This window comes from Leptodactylus fuscus, chromosome 7, assembly GCF_031893055.1.
Source record: "Leptodactylus fuscus isolate aLepFus1 chromosome 7, aLepFus1.hap2, whole genome shotgun sequence".
NCBI classification, from domain to species: domain Eukaryota; kingdom Metazoa; phylum Chordata; class Amphibia; order Anura; family Leptodactylidae; genus Leptodactylus; species Leptodactylus fuscus.
This window is the reverse complement of record NC_134271.1, coordinates 125,080,948-125,099,414: the sequence shown is the minus strand read 5'-3', so window position 1 is coordinate 125,099,414 and position 18,467 is coordinate 125,080,948. Positions and strand designations below refer to the sequence as shown.

Here is an 18,467-nt window from a genome sequence, read left to right as displayed (position 1 = left end):
GCATCAGGTGTGCGGCACTGCGGAGAGGGAACTGGGACAATAATATATATAATATATAAGTTTTTAGCTGGAGGATAATAATGATGTAGGTGGCTATGCTACTAGCATAGCAGCCTGTTTGGGGGTGGGACTTTCACTTTAAAGGAGTGTTCACATTGTGTTTTTGGCCTCCCTTGCTGGTATACGTTGGTAACCAGTCACAATCAGCTCCCCACTTATCCCTGCACGGAGAACTGCAGGCCCCCCTTTTTTTTTAATGGCCAGTTCTTCGTGCAGGGATAAGTTGACAGCTGATTCTGACTGGTTGCCAACGTATCCCAGCAAGGGAGGCCAAAAACGCAATGTGAATAAGCCCTGAGGATTTATTAGGATGGCTCTTATAAATGGTGTTGGCTTTCTATAGGCGCGGTCACACGTAGCAGATTTTACCTGCAAATAGAATCTGATTAAGCCTTGTAATGCTGCTAAATAAAGGGAAATGTAATACAGAATTGGTAGGTCGCAAAATAAGGTAGTTTTAAAATGGCGGTGGGGGCAGACACTTAGGCTGTATGGGGCCCCAAAATTCCTGATGGCGGCCCTGCCCCTGAGTACAAGTGCACTGTTTTCCCAATGGTTAAAGTTGCCATGGTCTTATATGTGGAGAGGCACACTCTAGGTTTATACCTGTACTTCTGGTCTTAGGTCTCATGCACACAGCCATATTGCAGAGTCGTAGATATGGTTCTGTTCACTGCCTTCACTCTCTATCTAAATACATAAAAATGGCTTGTTGGCCCCCTCCCTGACAACCATGCCCCAGTTGCACTCCTTTAGCTACGCCCCTGCATATTGTGAGTGTGTTTTGTACAGAGCTGTAGTAGACCTCTCATTCTATTTCATGGGTCCTGGGCTCGCTTGTCTTCAGTATCACTTCATGCCTCAGCACTGCCTCTATTGCAAAACTCAGAAACTATAATGGGAAAATGTCTTGTTGCAAGTAAACAGAAACCAAGTAGAGAAGAGAAAGGTATTACAAGGGGAAGATAAATCAGTTTTGGTCCAATAGTCTGTGTAGCAAGCACAATGTAATTCACCGTAGTCACTACAGAAAAGAACACGCAATGCAATCGCCTCGGGCCTTATATATGTCATTGTTTTTAAATAAAAAATCAAATCATCAAGTCATAAAAACTTCTGTGCTCTGGGATAATATACTGTTAAATATCTTTTCCTGTTTCTTGTTTCATATCAAACAAGACCTTAAAGAAGATTTTCCGTAAAAGAAAGAAGATTGGTTTATAACTTACTGACAGATTTATTGTGAAGTTATGTGCTCCTCTCTGGAGCGCCAAACCCTTCTCTGCATATCTGATGCATAAATGGTTTACTGTATGAACAGGAGGTGAAACTCACCATACGGGTCTTTGGTAGGCAAAAAAAGGCAGGAAACAGGGGAAATTTATTAGGACCTGTGCATTGTGCTCATTTCTTACTATTGTGAAAGCGTCAGGGGAGGTCCTATAGCTTTCCAGTATAGCTAGTGCTGGTTTTCAGATTTGTGTTATAGCATATGTGTGAGGTGAGTTGTAAAATGGAGTGGAGCATTTTTTGGTGCATGATAACTGACATGATAACGTTAAATCATTACCTATACTGTGCATGAGAAGAGCAGAGAGGTCAGCGCTCCTGGGGGAAGCATATAACTTCATATCGGTAACTTATTCAATAGAATTACAACACACACAGGCTCATTTTTAAATGGTGTGGACAAGAATTTTTTACTGGAGTGCTTCATTAAGCAGTAGCTCTATTTGACAAAGATGTTCTATCTAATTTTTTGTAATTATGCTATTTTAATGGATTTAGTAAAAGTTATATTTTAGTCCACGTCTGGAGAGTTGCTGGTTTTCCTTCCGTTTTTTCTTCAGTAGCTCTATTACCCTGTCGCACACTACAACTATTGTTATACGTTTACCTATTTGCTCATTGTCTTTGGCTACACTTCATGCACCCTAGGGCAACTCAAAAAACCTTAACCTCAAGAAATTTGGCATATACTCCTGAATAAACCAAAAATTGTTACCGTAGGTAGGGGATTCCCTAAATCGAGGTTTGTCAGCACACCAGTCAGTAATATATAGAGAGTAGCTTGTTCCTATTTAAAGGGAATGTGTATTTAGCTTCAGGCTTATAGAATCACGGGCACGATGAAATCCAGACAAGAGAGATGTTTTACTCTGGGACTTGTGTGCCTGTCATTAAAGTCTAGCACTCTGATTTAGGACTAAATAGAATTTGCTCAGACGAGCAAAGAAGGTTGCTACTTGCTCTGTCCCTTTGCACTGAATATAGGACAGTCTGATGATGTGGCTAGGGCTAATTGCAATACCACACCTTAACTGTAGATGGCATAGTTTCTAAAGCTGTACAAACCCTATTAATGCTCGCCATTTTTGGCACCATGATGGTTAAATTTTGATGGAGGAAAATATTGGGCACATAATAATGATATATAGCTGCTGCCGGCCATTGTGATACATGATCAATAAATGTAATAATTGCAGAGACACAATGACTACGTAAAGGGAAGTCATACATTATAAAACAATGAGCAAGGCAGAATGCAATGCGTCCACTGCATGTATCTGAGGACGTGTAACCTGCCCATGACAGTCATCATAGACACATGGGCAGCCATCAAATGTTTATAGAGGAAATTCCTCCACATTAAACTCACTACCATATCGATTCACCTTATGGGGTAAAGAAATAATATTCTGCTAGAACTCAGGAGTATGAAGGAAGTAGTGACCGTTCTGTGATTTCTGATCAGCCCTGAATTATGGAACCAAAAGGCTCTATAGGTCACTTAAATACCTGGTCAGTGGGGTAAGACAGTTGGTCCCCACCCTGATCAGCTGTATGGGCTGGAAGCAGTTAGCTAGGTCTCTGTATATGGACTGGACACCCTCATTGCAGCTCAGCTCCAGTGATTTCACTGGGAAATTGGTTGCAGTATTGGTGCCCAGTTATTATAGAGGGTCTGGGGATGAAGTATTGTGGGGGGGACATTTTGAGAAACTTATCAGGGTCCGTGATGTAAGACTATAAAGTACAAACAGTATGTATGTGTGTAATATATCTATAATTAGTTCTATGTTATACGTGTGGCTTTCCTATTGAATCTTGCTTTATGCTTTTGCTGTTACCATGAGACTGACCACAACCACTTCTCTACATGTTATTACATAATGTGAAAAGCAGAACCTGCGGCTTGTTCTGAAAATACCTCTATAAGTATCAGGCACAATATCTTCAGGGTAGTTTGTGTTCATTGATACAAGAAGTTGTAGCAACAAACCTGCAGGCTTGGACAAGAGCGGCCGACCATCTAGTGTGTCTGAGGGGTCTCCGTCTTTTCCCCCAACATTAGATGTCCGCCAACATAAGGACCAGACAGCGGATCTCCACATGGTGGCCAAAGGTGTCCAGCAGGTCTATACAACATTAAGGGGGAAGTAGGAGCAAGACAGCGGTCAACCAAAAAGGTGTCTGGCTGATAGTGATCTAAAGTGTAGGTCCGGCGTCATAACAATGAAGTATAAGGTTTCCTATTGAATTACTTTATCCTTCTCTAGACTACATTGCAGTAGCTGATCTCAGCCTTTGAGAGGGTGAGTTTGTGATATAAAATTGTGTCTTACAACATGTGCATGCTCCGACACAAAATCCAAGATGATATATTTATTTGCTCTATAATGGTGGACGCAAGACAGAAGACTAACAGGTCCCACCAGGTGCATTTCACAGGCGCTGCTTTATAACTTATAGTACATGAGTGACAAGGGTGTGAGTGTTGGGTACAAGTCTGACAACACTTCTTCCAAGAAGCGACCCTCTAGGTTCCCCTATACAAACCCTTATTTATAGTATATACATAGTATATACATTCAGTAGATACATAGCAATTACACCATGATGATTGGATAGTCAGTTTAAAGGGATCCCATCACTCAGACATGATTTTTTTTCTAAGTACCACGTCGGAATAGCTTTAAGAAAGGCTATTCATCTCCTACTTTTCGTCGTCTTCTCTGCGCCGCCGTTCGCCTACAATCCTGGTTCTTGTCGGTATGCTAATGAGCTCTCTCGCAGCACTGAGGGTGGGCCCCAGCGCTCAGACAGCACTGGGGGCGTCCCCAATGCTGCGAGAGAACCAGTGGTGGATCCAGGGTTTGTGGGGCCCTAATTACTGGGGGTCTTGCACTTCTAACCTGTACTTCCCAACTGTTGAAGACTAGAAAGAGGGAACAAAACGTGCGGCGTGCGCCGCAACAAATTAGGCCCCGCCCACTTTTATGTTGACTCTACCCATTCTCATTCAATTTTCATGTGATTCCACACAGTATAATCCTCCTACAGTCACCCGTAAATTATATCTCCCCCCCATTTTCATATACACCCTTCATCTACCTCTAGTTTCATGTCCCCCCCCTCTATCTCTGTCCCCAGTTTCATGCCATTCTCCTCCTTTATCTGCCCAGTTTCATTTCCCCCCCGTCTCTGCCCCAGTGTCATGCCATTCCCCCCCTTCATTTGCCCCAGTGTCATGCCGTTCTCCCCCCTTCATCTGCCCCAGTGTCATGCCGTTCTCCCCCCCCCTCCATCTGCCCCAGTGTCATGCCGTTCTCACACACACTCACCATTCCTCGTTCCCTCGCAGCTCTCTCCTACACATATTGTAGCCGCGATGTGATGACGTCATCACATCGCGGCTACAAATGCCGGAGGCCCGGAGCTCAGCGTTAAAGCAGGAGCTGAGCTGTGACAGCTCCGGCTTTAAACGCATATGCATTCAGCTCATCGGCGTCCTACCGCCGATGAGCCGAATACATAGGCGTTTAAAGCAGGAGCTGTCAGCTCCTGCTTTAACGCTGAGCTCAGTTGGAATCGGGACATGCCGACCGGGACCATTTTGTTAGGTCCCGGCCCCGAGCGTTTGCCCGGCTCTGGATCCGCCCCTGGAGAGAACTCTCTCCAGTGCCGCCTCCTCTTCTTCAGCAATGTCATCTTCAGCCTCTTCTTCCGGTGGTGGCCCACAGGCCACGGAAAAATGGCCGCTTGCACAGAATTGGAAGCAGCCATTTTCTCGTGAGCTGTGGGCATGCGCAGTCTGCTCTACCCAAGCCCACAAGCCACCGCCGGAAGAAGAGGCTGAAGATGACGCTGCTGAAGAAGAGGAGGCGGCGCTGGAGAGTTCTCTCGCAGCATTGGGGACGCCCCCAGTGCTGTCTGAGCGCTGGGGCCCGCTCCCAGTGCTGCGAGAGAGCTCAATAGCATACCGACAAGAACTGTGATTGTAGGCGAACGCTGGCGTGGACAAGACAACAAAAGGTAGGAGATGAATAGCCTTTCTTAAGGCTATTCTGACGTAGTACTTAGAAAAAAAATCATGTCTGAGTGATAGGATCGCTTTAATGGCATTCCCCCTCAAAATTACAACTCCTCAATATGGGTATAAGAGCATGAGCTCTGCTGGACTATATATATATATATATATATATATATATATATATATATATATATATACACATACATACACTCACATGTGCAAGATGTATGTGTCTGCACAAAATAGGACAAGCAGACATGGGTAGTTGGTGGAGCATTGGCGCACTCATTGATAAGGAGGGGTCAGGAAAAATGCTGAAAATCCCAAAAGTGTTCTGGACACCAGACCGAAGCCTCATGAGATATCACATCTGACATGTGCTTCACGGTCTTGAGTGAATACACATTAATAATTGTGAACGTTGGAGACTTCACGCGCTTACTACAAATCTGGATTCTAGAGCCATATGAGATGTTCCCGTGACCTGGAATGGCAGTCACACCACCAATGGTGCCCAATGACGGCACCCCACCGTTAATGCAGACCCGCTCCCTCATGTAGAACAAAACATTGCTTCAATGGATGGATGTTTATTCCTCAAATATGTAAACATTTATATATGTACATACAATTATTACTTTGTATCATTTACAAGATAAGCTCCATTCCAAGCACCGCCAACAGAGAATCCATAACCCACCCCACTGCCAGGCTCCCACACGCACCCACACATGCCCACGTCTGCACACCACGGATGCTTCGACACCAAAATAAATCTCAGCCTTTAGACGGGCTGTGAAAGCACTAATGCTTCATAAATGATTTATTTCTGTAAATTTAATTAGATTTTTCTATAGAAAAGAACCATTTTGTTTATTCTGTGTTTAATCTTCTCTTTCGATAAGTATCTTCATGACACCTGAAGAAGTGTATAGTATTTATATAGAAGTTCCATGCAGCAGCAAAATTCACACACAAGGCCTGCCACAGATCGATCTCTTTTTAGACGTTCCAAAGGGTTTAAAAAAATACAAACAAAAAAAAACAAAACTAAAAGTAGTCAGATCCATCTGCGTCATTAAGTTTTTACTACAGGTGAAGTTAGTCTTTATTTCCTGTATCACTGGTTTCCAGTAAGGACCTGGAGATATTAAATAAAACAGTACAAAGCTGTGCCCAGTTATATGATGCCCAGGGGGTCGGCCTGCAGTGTGGGCTGTAGTAGCTGTGGCTGAAGAGGAGGAGGTAACTGCAGAGGGACTAAAGGGGGCGCTAGCTGACCCGGACCCGGACTAGAGTGCTGTGCTGAAGGAGAGCTGGTGACGCTGGGAGAGTCGACAATTTCACCGTCGTAAAAGAAGAACTGGCACTGCTGAATGAAGTTTTCGATGACCGATTGGTGGTTCTTCGTGGTAGAGAAAAATTCCTTGTTCTCGAAATCTGGGCGCATGAGAGTTGGCCAGAAGCAAATCGAAAGGTTATCTGCAGTCATCAGGTTCGTCTTGCTGTGTTGGCTAACCCTAAAAATAGTATAAAGAAAACAAAATTGTAAAAATCAATAATCTGAAAGTGGAGACTCAATAATGGGAACCGGCCGGGTGTATCCTTGGTTTAGAGTCCCCTCCGTGCAAACAGATGGGGGAAAGAAAAAAAAAAGTTTGATTTTTTTTCTTTCTTTTTTTATTCACTCTGTGCATAAGGGTTAAAACACGGCTATTCGGAACACAAACACTGGTCAATAAGGACATGTGAGAGGTTTGTTGTCCCAAGTAGAGACGAGCAAGTAGTATTTGATTGAATACCTCGCTCCCATAGGAATGCGTGTAAGTGGCCGAACACCAAGGGGTTAAGCGCAGTGAATATTCGATGCTCATCTCTAGTCCCAAGTAGACCTGATAGGTTCCCTTTAAGGTAAGTCTACACTGAACACACTAAATTTTGCTATTTTTTTTTATTTTATTTATTGTATTTTTTTTTTTTCTTGGACAAACCCTGCAAGAAAATCCACATTGGCGAGCACACACAAAACCCTGTAATTTTTGCTGCTGACTTTGCAAAAAACACAAAAAACATTCTCGCCTATCAATGCCCTGGTGACAATTTCATGGTAGCCACTGATCTTGGCTTCCTGGTGTCCAGTGATGATATGTCAGACCATAAGATCAGTGCAACTTGTGACCGACTGGACATAACATGTCACATCAGCACTGGATCCCAAAGGAAAAAACCCAATGGGGAATCATGGGAACATCTGGAGGGGAGCCAGTGGGATTGGGGGGCATATAGTCAGCTGCATATAATGAAGTGAGTCCGTGTATACTCTACCGGCAAATTAGCACCGGGATCACTTTATACCAAACTCCATAAGGCTTTGGTAAAATCCAGGAGAGCTTATGATATGGCTAATGGTGACTGTATTGCATGTGATCATATGACAGAACTATGTGCGGCCAGATTTATGCCACAAGGTGTCACAGCTTTTACCTGGGTATGTCACAGAAATTGTACCTCAGTCGCTATTACAAACGTGTCTGAACTCCATGATGAATTCTGCAGCCCAGTCAGTCATTCTCTGTGCAATAGGCACCTGATATTTCTGTCACTGACCCCGGGCAGGGCTCGTCTTATGACAATCTTCTTCAAGAATGTATGCCTTTGAGCAACCAAGGGTCTCAAATGTAACAAAAGTCATAAATTTGCACTGTTAAAATTCTTTATGCACACACTCACCGGTTCAGATGAGATATAATATATTTCAAGACTTCATAGTTGACAGAAGGAAAATTCTGCAAAATCTTTTTCAAAACATGAAGCCTCTCCAGCCGGTCCTGGATTTCTGCAGGTGAAGAAAATCGGATTCTTAGACGGAACAAACCCTAAGGCCTTATTCAGACATCTGCATTTTATATGAATGCCATACACTTTCATTCATTCTTAGATATTTATTCTGACTGGTTATTGTGGCTTCTAGAAATGTATTTGAGTGGCGACAAGTTCCCCAACGCTGTACAGAGATTGTTATCATGGTGGCAGCACTGGACCAGTCACATCGCGGACACAAATGACTTATAATGGGGTCTGTCGAGAGGAACAACTTGAAGCACCTGCGACCCAGTGCAAAATCTGTAATGGGGTCTCTACCTGCATTGGTGTATTTGATGTGGCAGAGGGACCATGACATCCAATAGACCTGATACCACTACACCCCCTAGAGATAAACCCCGGGCTGATTTTTGTGCACTTTTCTTTACCAAATTTGATGGCCAAAAAAGGCTTTAACTGGACCTATTGACTGTAGTGTGAACCCAGCCTTAGACCTACAGGTTAGGAGATTATTTCCAGCATTTCCAAATCTAATGTGAATATAATCTTCTGCCGGTACATTTAGGTTTAACATGTTATTTTGGACTTGATTTCTGAAACCTGTTTACTCTTCAAAGCCAGGTTAAAGAAATGTCAAGTTCTCTCCTGTGTGTTTTAGCAATACCTAATAACGGTACAATAGCACCAACAGCATCCGTGGCCCTGCTGACAAACAGTGAATGACAATGGTACTTACTAGAAGCTTCCAGAAGATCTGGGTGATGGAGATACGGTATTAGAGGGGCTGGAAGATCAGCAAAAAATGCCTTGAGAGCACCAGCCACTGCATTTACATTCACCTCCATAGAAGCCAAGTTCAGATTGTTCTCTGCTATACAGAAGAGACGGGATTAACATTTAAGAACAGAATTTAGATAGTAAGTATGTTCAGTCCCACCACATAGAAAACGCCTAGAATATAGTTGTTAATAGTCAGACTTGATGGACTAATGTCTTTATCCAACCTCATCAACTATGTATGAAATATGTCAAAGTTGTTTGCGCCAAAAAGTGGACCAAACGTGAGGCACTCTGTCCATTTTCTGACCAGATCACTACTTTTAGCTAGAAGATGGAGGGAATCGAGGTGGGTTGGGGTGTGAACACCTGAGCCCAATAGAGTAGCAATATCTATCACCAGAAAACAGGTATAGGTTGTACCCATGCTAGTCCTTGGCTGGTGTAGATTTCAATTCTGGCGCTCAGGACCTCTGGTGTTGTATCGAAAATATTAAGGGATCAAAGCCTCTTAATTCGGTCACATATGGCGCCAGAGCGCTCAATGTTAAGACTGACGCACAATGCACCATTGTTACTAAATAAAGTGCGACTACTCACCCACATCAAACTGCTTCTGAATATTGTCTTGGTCCGTTTTGTATCCGCACACACGGTATAGACCTTCAGTGCCGAGTCCTGAAATTATACAGAAAGCAATGCATTATAAAGCGCCATCCTTCTGCTACTGCCTGTATTACACATCACGCTGAACATGGTGACTGATCTGCCAGCAGTATGGTATAGAGCAGAAGGAGCTGAGCAGACTACACACATGTGAATGTATAGCTTACTTGGAAGAGTTTTGGGAAACCTACAGTTTTTTTTTTCCTTTAATTGAAATTCTTGCTCTATTATGCTTAGGAGTCCAGTGAGACACTAGTAGAGCTGACTGCGCATGCCGGCCGGCGGCCATAGTTCCAAGGCCGCAATTGTGCGCATGCGAAGTCGTCTCTACTAGCGTCTCAGTGGCAGAGCAAACTGCACAGGCGTCGGAGGTGACGCCGAAGAAAGACGCCGAAAGAAGGGGAGGATCCAGCCGAAGATAGAGGCGTCACTGGAGCCTGTTCTCGAGTAGCAGTGGGGACGTCCCCATCGCATTTCCAGTGATAGGGACCACCCCCATCACTGCGAGAGAACGAATTGCATACCGGTAAAAACCGGTATTTCTAAGGAATGGCGCAGCGGTGATCACATCTAAAGGTAAGAGATGAATAGCCTTTCTAAAGGCTATTCCGACGTCTTATCCACAAAAAAAAAGGGTTTTAATGGTAGAATCCCTTTAAGGGCACCCACGTCCAAGATGATGTCCAAGAAGCTTCTTATTTAGAGGGCAATAAAAATGCACAGGTTCTGAACTTGCACCACTACCATACATGTGAACGATGTTTTGGAAACCCTATTCACATGTAACAGAAAATTTCAGTGTGGATATGTGTTTGTATGGCTGCGGAAATAACAGATATGCCACATATTTCAGACAGAACAACCAAGTATAAACCTCACTGAATAAAAATAGAGTTAATCCCCCCATGTGGACCAGCTGCACACACAGCAGCAAATAACAGAGTCAATCTGGAGGGCCAACTGCGGAAATACATTGCGGCCAAAGTGAGAACAAAGCCAAAGGGGACAAAATGTCATCCCTAGATTGGGCCTATTAACCAGGGCTATGATGACTGCATAGACCTTAGCTTTGTAGACCGCAGATAACACGGGATGTGTAAATACGGAGGTTAGAACTATGCATTACACGTAGTTACATCAACGTGCGGGGAATACAGTAATGTATAGTGGAAAACACATGCATCCAATCTGATAGAGCCAGGCTATTATATATCATCATAGAGATATTTCCGGTCTAGGACCAGATGTCACGGGCAGCGTTTTACTTTCACTAGATGTGGTTGTGCTGATCCACTGGGGATCACTTCCAGAACTTCCTTTGCACTGCAGATGGCCGGCTAAGTGAACACAGATTTGTGCTAGCTCGTAGCGATCCTACACACGACAGGCAATGGCGATAGCACACACCGCAAAATGTCAGTAACCAACCTATAGTTATAGGAACTTGTCATGTCTGTAGGCAGCAAGTCATAGAGCTGATCAGATTGATCTATAGATTCAGTATAATGTGCGTTTTATTCCGTAGGAGTCCAGTGGGCGGTCTTACTTAGTGATTGACAGTTGTCAACTACGGATAAGACCGCCCATTGGACTCCTAAGCCCCGGATGAGCAGATGTAAATGAATTAAACACAATTTCTACTAAAACTATATAGGAGTCTTCTCAGCTCCTCCTGCCCGCAGATCCGTCGCCATGTTACAATATAGATTGTAATAGTTACAAGAGCAGTATATATCCTATAGAACCCCAGACAATTTGGATACACTGTGATCTAAACCAGACTCCAAACTGTAGGAAGTGGATACCCTATACAAGGAGTGAAGAGGAACCAGGAGAGGTTCACAATAAGTCATCTTCTGCATTTGGTTTCCAGGTCACAGATTTTTGCAGTTCAATTTTTGTAAACCAACAAGCAGAAGTGAGAAGTGGATATGTAGTGAGGGCAGTATATTAGTTGCTTCTTCATATCAGAACGTATACCCTATTAGATGCTATATAGGAACAGCTCTCATTCAGGAGGACTTGGCCTGGTCCTGTAATACATTTAGAGGTATACGGGGATCCAGAAGCTGGATATGCAGCAATATGATCGGCTCCCTTTAGAGGATTTTCAACACCTAACTAGGCGGAACTTTTATAGAATAGACAAACATGGCGTTACTAAAGCTAGCCATACACTTTATATAACACTCATTCCACCTCCCTGACCCTTAAAGGGATTCTACCATTAAAACCTCTTTTTTTGTGGATAAGAGGTTGGAATAGCCTTTAGAAAGTCTATTCGTCTCTTACCTTTAGATGTGGTCTCCGCCGCGCCATTCCTTAGAAATACCGGTTTTACCAGTATGCAAATTAGTTCTCTCACAGCGATGGGGGCAGCCCCAGCACTGAAAATGCGATGGGGGCGTCCCCACTGCAGCTCGAGAACACGATCCTGCGGCGTCTCTAACTTCGGCTGGATCCTCTACCTTCTATCTTCGGTTGGAGGTGACGCAGGAGGAAGATGACAGAGAAGGGGAGGATCCAGCCGAAGATAGAGGCGTCGCAGGATCGTGTTCTCGAGCAGCAGTGGGGACACCCCCATTGCATTTTCAGCGCTGGGGCCCGCCCCCATTGCTGCCAGAGAACTAATTTGCATACTGATAAAAAACAGTATTTCTAAGGAACGGCGCGGTGGAGATCACATCTAAAGGTAAGAGACGAATAGCCTTTCTAAAGGCTATTCTGACGTCTTATCCACATAAAAAGAGGTTTTAATGGTAGAATCCCTTTAAACACATGTATGTTTGGTGCGGACATGTGTTTTATAGGGAAGAGGAATTAAGCCACTACCAGGCGACTTTTCTCCTTTGAGAGCATGAGATGGGCATGTTCAGATTCATGGTGCCAATCTCAAGACACTGGGGACTCGGGGCACCACTATAAACAGAATTTAGCTGGTCACTCGAGCTGTTATTCTAACTTGTATGGCCACTTTAAGAAAAGCGGGATCAACAAAGAAAACCAAGACGAGTTAAGTAACAGGCAAGCCACAAAGATTGGGAAATGGTATAGAGAGGAAGTAAAGGAGACAAATTATAGCTGGCATCTGGCCATTTACTGTATTCCCTGAAGATGGCTGGGCTGCTGACAATCTCATGAAAGTGATAGTTGTCAGATTCTCTCAGACACTCTACTATTTCTACTGGTGCCATAAGAAGTGTGTTCTGGAAGCGTCTGGCATACGCCTAATTTTCTGCCCCCGTAGGAATTAACCTGTGGGATCAGCTGAGCTGACAAATGCATGTTAATGGGCGCGCTCGCCCATTAATTGTCAGACGAAAACTCCCCCGGTAATTATTCTAAGTGTATAGTTATCTTACAGCATTCCTCTGGTATGGAGATATACACGCTAATATATAATAGGGACATTACAGGAAATTTTTATTATATGACATTCGCTGATTTGCTCTTCATATAAAGCAGGAAAATTTAGCAATTAAAGCAAGAATAGAAAGAAAAAAAAAATCAGGGGCTTGGTTATCATTTACATAGACATTCGTTAAAAAAAAGGTTATAAGCTATGTAAAGAGATTAGCAACGTATCTATGGGATTGGTCTACAGATTTATACTGAGACATTAAGCGATTCTGAAGGTCTGTTAAAATGTGCTATTGTTCGTAAAGCTTCAGACCCGGGCATCTCCATGGTGACAGACTACAAGCCCTATGTAGTCTGATCCAGAAAAATGGAGAGAGCATATTAAGGACTGGTTCACATCTGCGTTCGGGGGAGTCCGCTTGGGGACCGATCACATTGACAAGCGGTGAGCTTATGAAAGCACACGGACCCCATAGACTATAATGGGGTCCGTGTGTTTTCTGCATGGAACATGTGGAGAGAAAAATACTTCATGAACTACTTTCCTCTCTGCATGACTCGTGTGGAGACTGTGTGGAAAACACATGGACTCCATTATAGTCTACAAGCTCACGGCTTGTCAATGCGTTCAGTATTCTGTTCAGGGGGTCCCCAAGCAGAATACCGAACGTAGATGTGAACCGGGCCTAACGGAGTATCATATTGAAGGACTAGTCTGTTACTGTGGACATTTGTAGGAGCTATACAAACAATAAGACAAGGAATGGAGGACATGCAGACGAATGGCCGTTTGTTATACCGTACACAGGCATTTGGAGTCCACCAGTACAAGAATGTGAATGTGTTAGAGGAAGGGGCCACTATTACATCCATATGCCCTAAAGAGGACACATAACGGAGGACATTGTTATGGCAGACTACTGATCTGCCTACAGGGGATTTATCGAGCCCCAAGGAAGTGAATTACAATGGGGTCACCGAAATTGTCTTTCGTCCAGAAAGAAGAAAACACTCTGAAATGAGGCACCATCTTTAGACTGTAGTGTTAGGGTTCCCCTTTACTAGTACAAAGACTACTACTCGGCTGGATAAGATGCCAGTAATGTCCCTCTGGGTGAAACCGTTTCTCATTAAAGACATACAATTGGTATAAGGCAATGTTCCGCAGGGAATAAAATCAGCAAATTATATGCCATTATTTAGTTTTGCCTATGAAGCCTACACAAACCACAATAGAGCCCATTGACGGACTGTAGGGAAGCTGCAAGGAAGTCAATATCCTTGAAAAATGGTGTGTAAATTGCATATAATTCAATACTGTAACGCTGCGTCTATATGCACTGACACTTTATATATATATATATATATATATATATATTAATTATATATATATATATATATATATATATATATATATATATATAATCTACATCAGACCAAGAGTAGATCACTCTGTACAGAAAACTAATGATTATGAAGTCTTCCTTCTTCTTCTGTTCCTTAGCTGCTATGGACTCCTAGTATATCTTCTCTTCTCAGCTTATGTCTGTAATATATTACTGTGTATTATCCTGTATCTGTATTACTATGCTGTAACATGCTGTGGGACTATTAAAGGATTATCTTATCTTATCTCTTATATAAACTCACATAATATAACTATACACTTAAATGATTGACCTCCACATTATACCCATCCTCCATCGTAAACCGTGAGCAATTTCCAGGTAAATCAGGTTCAAAGCAGACGGTATAACTAAAGAGAAAATGCCCAACGTAACACAGTCCCTTAAAAGCAGGTGAGAATTTAATGATGCACATTGCTGGCAGGCAGCGGCCGCCATGGCACACGTACTTAGAAAGGGAAACATTTTTTGTTTTCCTGTTGGACAAGTGTGCTGAACTAATTGGACCCTGGGGATCCGTATGAAAAAAAACCGTAAAAACCGAGCAGAGCAAGTTTCCTCGCTCTTAACCCTTGCTCGCTTCATCCTAAAACCGTAACGACGTTGCTTCAACGCCTTCTTAAAGATGTCCAAAATTGGGTTCTAAAAGGGTGGGGGGGCATTAGTCTGGAGACCTCAATGTAAAGACAAAAATACGCTAGAAGAGTACGCGAGTACATAGCCATGCCAATGAACCCGTAACCCTGCTTGTCAACGCTGCTGCCCCAAGCATAAAAGCCCTTAATGAGCATGCAGCGATAATGAGACATGCTAATAGAAAGCAATTAGTATTGCACTCCGCCACTTTACTCCGCCACCTACCGCACTTGTAATTGCTGACATTTAGGGTATTAAGCTACCAGACTTTGGCTTCTAAAACATGAAATCTTGATTACCCTTTCAAAAAGTCACAACTTATTTTTTTTTCAGATTTTTTTTTTTTTTTTAAATAAAACTATTTGCACTTCTGTTGCTATAGCAAAAATCGCTGCGGATTTTCACTGCGCTGAACATCTGTAACTAATAAGGCTTTCAAACTCTTATCTGCGAAACCTAAAAAAAAAAAAATTCTGCAACTATTTGAGGATAGGCTGTAGATTTGTATGTCCTCCCCCCCCCTCCCCCCCCAAAAAAAGACTATTACCTTACAGAACGGCTCCCAATTTCTAGTGAGAATTACACCCTTTCGCTATGCTATGGGGAAATCTGTGGTAAAATATGCAAGCAATGCAAAGATAAATTAAAATAAATAAATACCCCCCCCCCCAAAAAAAAAACAAAAACAAAAAAAAAAACAAACAAAACCAAAGCAACTCTGTGTCATGTCTGAATGTACCCTTAGTAGAGGTGAGCGAACAGTAAAATGTTCGAGGTTCGATATTCGTTTCGAGTAGCCCCTCAATTTTCAACTACTCGAATCGAATATCGAACCCTATTATAGTCTATGGGGGGAAAATGCTCGTTTCAGGGGTAGGCAATGTTCTATCAAATTATACTTACCAAGTCCACGAGTGAGGGTCGGGCTGGATCCTCCAAGAAGTCTTCTCCGTGCAGCGTCCCCGCGGCATCTTCCGGCTCTGAATTCACTCTGCCAGGCATCGGGCCTGGGCAGAGCCGACTGCGCATGTCCGCACTACAAATGGGCATGCGCAGTCGGCTCTGCCCAGGCCCGATGCCTGGCAGAGTGAATGAAGAGCCGGAAGACGCCGCGGGGAAGCTGCACGGAGAAGACTTCTAAAGGTAGGAGAAGAACCAGTGTTGATTGGCCGACTGTATAGCATTCAGCCAATCAATGCTGGTTCTGCATTGAACTTTTCCATTCGAATAGCGAGTGGTACTCGATCGAGTACGAGTATTTCCAATACCGTAGTATTCGACTGAATACCTACTCAGTCGAGTACTACTCGCTCATCTCTAAACTTTAGAAGAAACTTGTCACAGTTTTGCCCCAAACCACTCCCACAGCACTATTCACAAAGGTACCGTATTTTTCGGACTATAAGGCGCACCGGACTATAAGGCGCACCTGTAAAAAAATGCCTGCTAAGGCATCTAGGTTCATATATAAGGCGCACTGGACTATAAGGCGCACCGGACTATAAGGCGCACCATATAGGGTGACACAGGGGACAGAAGCATCAGCAGCTCCAGGGGATGATGCGCTCCCAGCTCTCCAGTGTGAGACAGAAACTAGGCGGGGACACAACAGACTGCTGTGAAGAACACGTAAGGCAGCGAGGGGGCGTGACCAGCAGCCAACATGGCCGGACGCTGTCCTAACATCACGCCACAGAGTGCAGCAGTCACGGAGCGGTCACTTCGGCGCGGCGGAGAGACCAGCCACAGCATGACCGGGACCCAACCAGTTGTATTGGGGAAGAGACAGCTTCAAATTGAGTTTCTGCATCTTCCATTAGAGGTAGGACAGATCCATATATAAGGCGCACCTGACTATAAGGCGCACTTGCAATTTCTGAGAAAATTCTAGTATTTTATGTGCGCCTTATAGTCCGGAAAATACGGTAATACGTTTATAATAAAACACAACTGACATATTACATAAAGCATAAATGAAAAAAAATAAAAAATAAAATCCTATCCTACTAATATTATAAATGTGAAAGTTTGTGTGTTTGGATGTTTGTTCCTCAATCAAGCAAAAGCGGCTGAACGAATTTGATTGAAATTTGCACATACATAGATTGTAACCTCGATTAAAACATAGGCTACTCTTTATCGCAGTAAATGACATGGCTTCATGACTGTTATGAATTTATGTTCACATACTATATTACACTGCTCTTGCAGCAGCTTATCTCAGCCAGGTCTGTTATCTCTATATATAAACACTCAGCTAACCCTCAGTCCATTGTGTACATGCATTTGCAGATTATCTGATCTGCTCCAGGCATTGCTGATAAATTGGATGGAAAAACACCTTTAATCCAAATTGGCAGTTTGCTACTTTTAAACATGGCGGGAAAAAAAGAAAATCTAATTTATCGCAACATTCTAAAACAATGAGAGCTATGAAGGAAGCCAGAAGTCACAGAGTTCTCAAGCAGAGCTGAGGGGGATCATCGGCGCTAACAACCCGCTCATTATATGACGACCCAGCGAGATGCTGGATTGCCGTAACAATCACCGGCACAGCGTGAGGAACTAGTTCAATGGCAGGCCAGCTTGACAGTTGCCGAAACGCCGGAGCAGACAGATTTTCATCGCCAACACCATGCTCATTATATGGTGTCCCAGCGAGCTGCTGAGATGCCGGAACAATCAGAGGCACGGCGTGAGGACAAATTCAGCAGCAGGACAGCTTAAGAGCTGCCAAAACGCCGGAGCAGGCAAACCATCGACGGCAGCAATTTGCCAAATATAGGCGGATCATTGACGCCATCAACATTCAGACAAAGTCGCGGGCAGAGGCTAGTAATGTCATAAAGCAGTGCACACTACATGTGCAGTCACGTGGGAGTGGGTCAAATTTTCAGAGGAGTTAGACATTTCCCGACTTAATATCCAAAAAACCAGGATATCCTAATAAGCCAGATGGTATCCAACTCATGCGCAGATATGGCCAGCACATCTCTTTTCAGCGCGCATGCGCCAAATGTCAGTCGCGTTGCTTTGTATTGACATATCCCGGCCTGTGTGACATCAATCAAGGCAGGAGGGGCAAGAGACTGCATAAGAAAACCAGAACTGCCAAATGTCTGTCCATAGTTAGTGCAAATGAGGCAAACCACAGTGTTCATCCACGGCACAATCCTGAGGTTCAAGGCTCAGTCTGGAATTTCTGCTATGGGATCCACAACAAAAACACACTGAAAAACACATCAGATATTGTAGCTGTGAATTTTTTGAAAGGTTAACTATCTTTTATAAAACGATTACCATTGTGTACGACACCACGGTTTAGCGGTCTGTACAGGCGGCGATGCCTCGGATCCAGCAGTGCTAGCTGTGTGGTCGGCCTTGGCATTTGTAGTTTCCAAAGGTATTTATTGAATGACAGCAAT

The 18,467-nt window shown here is 43.6% G+C and overlaps 1 protein-coding gene across 2 annotated transcripts in view; it reads right to left on the bottom strand.

Annotated features, from left to right (window-relative positions):
• Positions 1–6,182: 6,182 nt before the first annotated feature.
• ARHGAP5 (Rho GTPase activating protein 5) overlaps positions 6,183–18,467 on the bottom strand; it is a 61,024-nt gene continuing 48,739 nt past the window's right edge. The window contains exons 4-7 of one of the 2 annotated variants that reach the window (XM_075282959.1): positions 9,575–9,652; positions 8,934–9,068; positions 8,105–8,210; positions 6,183–6,894 (exon numbers count right to left, since the gene is read on the bottom strand). In XM_075282959.1, coding sequence (XP_075139060.1) covers positions 6,555–6,894; positions 8,105–8,210; positions 8,934–9,068; positions 9,575–9,652 — 659 coding nt within the window. In that variant the 3' untranslated portion in view covers positions 6,183–6,554. The remainder of the gene's footprint in view (positions 6,895–8,104; positions 8,211–8,933; positions 9,069–9,574; positions 9,653–18,467) is intronic. The other variant, XM_075282960.1, reaches the window with a different exon arrangement.